General features: G+C 38.7%; 1 protein-coding gene across 5 annotated transcripts in view; it reads right to left on the bottom strand.

The window, feature by feature from the left end:
- Positions 1 to 254: 254 nt before the first annotated feature.
- Positions 255 to 8,089, bottom strand: part of cnih3 (cornichon family AMPA receptor auxiliary protein 3) — a 72,800-nt gene continuing 64,965 nt past the window's right edge. For 2 of the 5 annotated variants that reach the window (XM_084030813.1, XM_084030810.1), the window contains exon 7: positions 255 to 324. Coding sequence is in view for 2 of the 5 variants with exons in the window: in XM_084030814.1 (XP_083886940.1) it covers positions 297 to 324 (28 nt within the window). In the remaining 3 variants the exon portion in view is untranslated. Of the gene's footprint in view, positions 325 to 6,886; positions 6,933 to 8,089 lie in introns of those variants that run through there. The other 3 variants (XM_084030814.1, XM_084030812.1, XM_084030811.1) reach the window with 2 other exon arrangements.

The following is an 8,089-nucleotide window of genomic DNA, read 5'->3' as shown; positions in this document are numbered from 1 at the left end:
GTGTGTGTGTGTGTGGTACAAACGTTGGCCAGGCAGTGATTAACTCGGGTCTCGCTATGACCAGTCAAACTGTAAACAGGACTTTTAGTCTTTAGTTTGTATATACAGACGAAGCAGAAAAGAAGCTTCGACCCCTGTCCAGTTCATTGTTTGGCTTCACAGCAAAAAAAAAAATCTCTTCTTTTCTTTTAAATTGCCCGTCTCTCAATTCTAGACCGAGACAGCGGTGGTCTGTGTATCCAGAGGCTCCCCTCCCCCCCTCCCCCCTTCCTCTGCAGTTGCTGATAAATCAGTTGTTATGAGGTAACCAAGGAGTAGATCATACTGAAACACAAGAAGGAGAAAGAGAAATAGTAAGTGAGTCAACACGTCTCTGATTGGACAGACAGGGGTGGCAAAAGTGAAAATTCAAATAAATCTGGCCTGTTTGAAGCATTCAGATAACACCCTGAGTACTGTGTGTGTGTGTGTGTGCATGCTCAAACATTTTATTGATCCATAGTTAGTATTCCTGCTGATTCATCTCAATACTGCTGTCTCAACTGTGAGCAGCTTTAATGGGAAGTCTGTTTGTGTCCTTGGAAGTTAGGCGCTCAGAAGTTGACTTATTTATCTTAATTGCTGACAGCAAACTTTTTTTTTTTAATGTGATGTCCCTTTGAAGCTTGTTCTGTCGTGATCTGCATTATTCAAAGTAATGCTGCCTCTCCATCAGGATCAGCCCTGCATTAAAACAACATGAGGCGCTGCTGCCTTGGCGGGGTTTCGCTGTAAAGTACCAGTGGGACAATATTAGGTCCAACACAGGAAGTCCAGTTTGAGCGATGCATGCATGAGGTGGAAAGTTTTATCAGCGTCGAAAATGCTGCACAATGATTTTGCGTATTCGGACACAGGATTTCTTTCTCGAATGTTTGAATACAAATGACGACTAATAGAATGACTCACCTGTTTAAGTTATATTAAGGTTTAAATGTATACATAATCAAAGGCATGGTAACTTTGAGTGGCAGGCAGGTGCAGTCCCACGGCCAAGATGGCTACGTCCATATTTTATACAGGCTATGGCCAGGACAGGTTACGTGGCATAAAGAGAGAAACGTCCTGTGTAGGGAGGAAGTCGGGATGGATGGATCGGTCCAACTTTCACCCAGGAGACTGATGTTCGTATCCTGAGTGAAACCAGAGTTCAATGCAACTTCTGTACTCAAGTAACGCCACTACCGTATTAATCATTATTGCTAATTAACTTGTTGGGAATGTGAATGGGTTGAATTGTTACAATAACGTCTTTTACAATAACATTGTGGTTTGACATTAAATGTCTCATTAATGTTTCATATTTTGCTTTTTACTATGACATTGAAGTGTGAAAACAACAATCCTTCCTGGCATGATTGTACCTTTTTCTCATCTCTGAAAATGTGTGTAAAGTTGCCGCTGAATGCAAAAGTAAAAGCAGAAGCCGATGAGCATCATGTAATGCGATGAACGCGCACAAGACAAACCGCCAAGCGCACATCGTTGCAGAGTGACAAAGTGATTCCACCACGTTTTAAAACCACCGACTATGAAATGAGCTTCTGCACCAATGTGTTCAACAGACTACTTTCGTTTTTTTTATTTTCCAAAGACAGTGATTTGTGGAGTTCACCTGAAAAAAAGAGAAGAGTAACAGATTGCATGAAACAACAATAACCAACAGCCCAGATCACAGATTGGGAATTCAACACTTCTCGCTGAGCTGTGACTTGACAAGAACAGATCAGCACCTCGCTGACAGCAACTCATGATTCCTAATGATTGTATTCATCCTCGAGGCCTTTACGACCTCCCAACACCTTCGCTAATCTCTGCTGGTGAAAAGACTGCTAATTCACTCTGTTGACTCACAAGCATGCATCAACAGAGAGAGAGAGAAAGAGAGAGAGAGAGAGAGAGAGAGAGAGAGAGAGAGAGAGAGAGAGAGAGAGAGAGAGAGAGTGAGACAGGATATATGTAAGGGGAGAGACAGATGGATCAAGAGTGAAAGACTGGTTCCTCCTCAGAGACTTGACCTCCTCCCATCAAAACCTCTGAGACCTTCAGAGGCTTCATCATTAGTAGATGGACTTGTAGCTCTTTAAGTTACAGCTCCTTCACTTTCACGGCCTAATTAGACATTAGCTAAACATAATGTATGCTAAAATATGACTTGTTACGTGAGATACTGCAGCAAAGAGGAATACTGACACGTCATTTGCTATATATTCATGATTATTTCTAGGCGCTTGCACATGATTACATTTTTTACTTTTTAAATGAGTTGTGGATATTCATTTTTTTTAATGAAGTTATTTCTTTGCAAAGCCTTGTGTATTTTCATGTTCATTTGCATACCAATGGCTAGAAGAGCATTAGTAGAACATCTGTATGTGTTTAATCATGTATGTCCAGTTGGATCTTGTTCTCACCCCCTCGGTAGCCGAACCCCATCTAACACCAATACAAACAAAGCAGCGTCATTATTAGACACGCATAGTAACTGATGGAGGGTAAAAGTGAGAAGATTTGAGACGGGAGGATGGTGGATGGATGGATGGGTCAAACAAAAACAGGACTTTCACCCAGCAGTTCACTGTTCATGTCCCATGTGTCAACGTTGTCTTAGTCACCTTGCATTTGTTACATAATGTATGCAGGCTACTTAACCCTTGTGCCCTCCTCGGGCATTTTTGTACATTTTTCTCAAGTCAACTTTTCTTTTTAGTCAAATTTTTGAAATCCACTGTCTTTTACTCTTACATGTCTTTTATTTTCTTGTAATGCATTTTGCACCCTTTAACCACCTTCGTGGCAAAAATGTACACGCACACAATTAATGCCATTAAATCACCATACATCAATATTTTTTTCTGCTTTTTTTTCATAAATCACTTAAACAACTTCAGACTTACTCAAAACTATCAACCATTCAATAATTTTCAGTATTTTAACCCTTTAAATGCCAGTTTTATTATTTGAATTATGAATTATTTATTACAAAAAAAAGTATTATTTTCCATATAATTAGTAGCAGGCTAATATGGCTTTGGTGGTAATTAGAGTATTGGATATATCAAAGATTAGCAACAAAATGTATTTGATTGCATTAGTATATTTTAACAGATACTCCCTCTTAGTGTGAAACCTTTGTTCACCCCTGAAATGATCAGTGCGTGCTTACAGATTCCCACACTCTCTCTCCATCTCTCTCTCACACACACACACACACACGAGTGTGCGCACGCGCAAACATGCAAGTGAGCGTACACGCACACACACACACACACTCACTCTTGGGGGCCCTGGTTGTCACCCAGCTCCATGATATAACTGGCAAAAATACAAGAATTTCATGCATCAACCTACAATGGGAAAATGGTTGAATCTGGTGAAATATTGTAAAAATGTCAAATATCACTACCTTTCTTCAAAATGAAATGCTGACATTGCAGAATGCATGATTTTATAATGCATTGGCAGTGAGATTTAAAAATGTGGTTTTAATCGAAGTCAATGAGGCATTTTGTGGCCACGAAGGTACTATGTTATGTTACTATGTTACTACATAAAATATACTATTGCAATCAAATAGTTTTTTTAATAGATAATTAATAATACAAATAATTAAACTGGCATTTAAAGGGTTAACATCCTGAAAATGATTAAATATTTGATAATTTTGATCAGGGCTGAAGTTGATTAAGGGATTCAAGCAAAAAAAAAAAAAAAAAAAATTGATGTATGAGGATTTTATGGCAGATTTTGTGCGTGTACATTTTTGCCACGAAGGTGGTTAAAGGGTGCAAAATTGTAAATCTGACACTACTTAAAAAATACTGATGCAATCAAATCAATTTTGTTGCTAATCTTTGACATATCCAAGACTCTAATCACCACCAAAGCCCCATCCCTCAACTACTTATTATATGGAAAATATATTAAAAAAAAAATGTTTTTTGAGGAAAAATGAAATAATTCAAATAATAAAACTGGCATTTTAAGGGTTACAGTCCTGAAAATGATTGAATGTTTAGTAGTTTTGAGTAGGTCTGAAGTTGTTTAAGTGATTTATGAAAAAAAAAAGTAGAAAAAAATATTGATGTATGGTGATTTAATGGCATTTCTTTTGTGCGTGTACATTTTTGTCACAAAGGTGGTTAGAGGGAGTTTTTTTGAGGAGGGCACAAGGGTTAACTCTTGCCCATACGCAAGTTACATAACAAGTGTAGCCTACTTCTTTCTACCCCAAACCAAAGCCTACCAGCATTAAGATTATGCTATTGTCGTGTCCTCTCCAGTGCATCTAACGTGAGTGACAGGAATAAACACATGATCCCACGGTCAATGTCGCATTAGTAATGCAAGGCGAACATTCGCTTGGCATTTGGTATGAAACTACCTCTACACAGTGTCTGTATTGCCTCGTTAATTTGCTACATCTAACATAATCTGCTATTGGAAGTCTAACAACATGGACATGATAAATAAAGCGTAACTTGATCTCGCTAACTTTTTGTGGTTCTGAAATGATGTTGTTTTTCAGCCAACGCAAAAGTATTTTTCTTACCAACCGAGAAAAGCATATCAAATCTAATCTGGTTCATTGGCAAACAGATCCACTTCATTGAACATTGTGATACAAGCGAAAATCACGCATGAACTCCTTTGCTTCGGGTTCACTACATAAAATGTATTGTGTTTCCACAATGACATATTGTTCCACACTACTGTAGTTCTCTCCGTGATGTCCTAACACTCATAACAGATGGATCTTCGGACTTCTAATGCAAAACAATAACGTTTGAATTAAACAGCCTTTCATGATGTTTAATTTTCATGTTCCCTAAATTCAAGATTTATGTCATAATTCCCTGAATTTTAAAAAACAAAACAAAAAGAAAAACACTTCATATGAAAGCTTTGCTTGAGTGGCAGCTGTCGCTAATTTCATGTTCCATTAGCTTTCAACATCTGTCCAGTTAATGAGGTTAACCTTCTGAGTGCCTGGGTGTACGTGTGTTGGTTGACATGTGTGAGGAAATAGAAAGGCCAGATTTTCATACCCAGGAAGATGGGAAGAACACGTATACGATGAAAAGGTGAGACCTGTAAATGTATATCAGGAGAGCACACATGTAGCAGCACACAGCATGCTAACGACCCTTATTATAGGAACACAGGGAAGAGACAGGAAACCTGTTCGCACGTTGCGAGGGAAAAGTAGTCGTTACTCGAGTGCATTACATTTGACACATCACACCTAAGGAACAAAGGTCACATTCTGAGGGGAAGTCTATTAGTCAGGCAGGGCTTCATTACCATCCAGTAGGAGAGGAGCTAAAGCTGTGGAGGGTGAGACAGCACAGCAGGGAGGTTCCCTTCTAGTATTCATATAGAATATATGTACTACTGAATATGACACATTGTACATTGGTTTCTTATTCTCAAGTATGATCATGTGTCAATTATGGAAATCATAGACTGTCTGAAGATGGACGACAAGCAGAGGCGTAAATATAGACGGCGTGAGTGCGGGGTTGCATGGAGGTTTGGGGGCCCTTAGAGAGTGCGGGGCTGTGCGAGTGTTCAGGCGCATTAAATTCAAAACAGTGCCAGTTGTTATACAAACTCATCCGCACCATGAATTTGTTTTTTCTTGGTAAAATAATCAGTAGTGGCGACGGCGAGAGAGAAATCAATTCTTGCTCCCGTTTGAATTGTACCCTTAATTACACAAACGTTGTTTGTACATTTAAAAGATAATTTTACAAGTCCAGAAATTTGGTATAATTTAGTTAAGTATGAAACCACTCGGTGAACTCTCGTCTCCCACAACATACTTACTTGCTAGCTGGCTAGCTAGCTTAGCTACGCACCTTCACTAATGTTACATTACATTAGCGGCCACGCGGCCACTGGATTGGGACACAGCTTCTGCCTCCAAATGACATAACCAGCACAAGATGGCAGTGTGACGTGTCGTCCATCTATAAATACAGTCTATGGGTGAATGAATATATGGAAAATAGATTCAGCTGGGGTCTGCTCGATGCCCCTGTGCTTCTGTCCTTCAGCTGTGCACAGATTGACAAAATCAAGAGTTAGAGATCCAGTGGATCATCTGCACCAGATAACAAATGAAGCAACCGGAAAATATTTTAAATCGGCTGTCACCCATGTGTGGAGTCGATGTGTGTGTGTGCGTGCAGTAAGGTGTATTGTGAAGGATCTTCAGGTCACAGATGCAGGGGAGTGGAGTGTGTTTGGACTTGGGATCAGTGTGACAAGGAAAGTAAACAGAAACAAGTGTCTTGGTCCAGGTTTCAGCTCACTTCACTTCCACTTCAATCAGTTCTATGCATCCACCTTCTGTATCCACCATTTAATAGTGGCTCTCTGCTTATACGGAACGTCAACATTTATAAAGTTGTGTTATTACTTTTCAGTAACAGCATTTATTTAAATACCCCAGTTAAGCTGCATTATAATAAACCTTATTTAGCAGATAACTACAAACGTTACTGGTTAACAATTTTCTACAACTTGAGATTTTTATGATCACTTAAATAACAAATGTAACTGCTGCAATCTGGTCGTATGGCAGCATCACTAGAAACCCCCCTAAGCATAGAACAGAAAACTCTTATACTAAATATGCTATAATAGTTACAGAAAGAGGTGATTATTATTTTATATTGTATTGATATCATCTGGCTTGACCCAATTCAACCAGCTGAAAAAAAAACATTATTTTGCGATATTAAAGTGACACCACGGTTAATAGCTTGAAAGTGTTTAAAGGTGTTGAACTTGATGGAATTGAAAGTGAACGGACCATCTCCCAGCCTGGTAGAGAAGTACCTCGCTGCTGCTGCGGCTGCTGCCGGTGGTCGCTAACACAGCATGAGCTAGAGCAGGGCAGGATGGAGTGAGATGGAGAAGCAAGATGGTATAAGTTCAAGATGAATTATTGTTAACCACAGACACCCATTTTAATGTTTTTGTTAAAGTCGCTATATGGAGGGTTCAAAATATATACCCCAAAAAACATCCGAAGTGCCACAAAAGTTATGTAAAGTGCACATAGGAGTAGCATATTTTATTTAATGAACTGAAAACACAAGAAATGCCTTAAAATTCACTTCAAAATGTTGTCTTTGGCTCGACTTCACTTACTGGTTGATGTAAGCACTGGTATGACAATGGATGAGATACGTATGAAACTTTTCTTTCTGTTTCCCCTCCTAATTCCTATCACTATACCATGCCAGGAGGTAACATACTGTACCAGCATCTCATCGGGCCTCATGCAAGAAGCACTCGTACAAGCAGATTCTTTCTCAAGTGCGTTGTACAAGTGATTTAGGAGAACATGGTGATTTCACCAGTTTTCTCGTAATTTGAATTTTCTCTTACTTATGAATGATTTACGAGGAGTCGCGTGTTATTAATCTGCTGTTGTCCAAGCTAACATTTTTAACAAATGGAGTGAATCTTTCTTTACTTGGAAGTCGGAATGTCAAATGTTAACTGTTAATCGGTTAACATTTTCGACCAGTTACGCATGTTTACTTACAAATTTACCGATTACTGGTAAATGTGTGTCGAAAGCAAAATTAGACACACATTTTTAGACAATTTTTTTTCTTTTCAATTTTGTTTTTGAAAATAATTGACACTTACTTCGTAACTGTGTTGACTGTATCCCGTTTGACTCTGCAATTGAAATTCAAACATGTAACTGTGTAAATTAAATAGGCTATTGATGTAATTGTATAATGCTACAATGTCAATATAAACATCTAAAATTGTTTGACCCCTCCTGTTGCAGACCTTTTTCATATGGAACCATTTATTTTTCGTTCTTTGGCTTTGTCTACATGCCAGTGGCATCCACCTTGTTGATGCTGGTCATTTACACTGTTATCTGAATTTGGCAATGTTTGCTGCGTCTGACGTGGCACACTCATACGAAACCAATGTACAAAAAATGTAAGAGAAAGTTAAGATAAGAATGCAGAAATGTTCTTGCATGAGGTCCATCGACTATAATCTTTGTTATATC

Source organism: Eutrigla gurnardus (assembly GCF_963514095.1).
Source record: "Eutrigla gurnardus genome assembly, chromosome: 16".
In the NCBI taxonomy this organism is placed as follows: Eukaryota; Metazoa; Chordata; class Actinopteri; order Perciformes; family Triglidae; genus Eutrigla; species Eutrigla gurnardus.
Note: the sequence above shows the minus strand (reverse complement) of the source record. Positions and strands in the feature narration are given on the sequence as shown.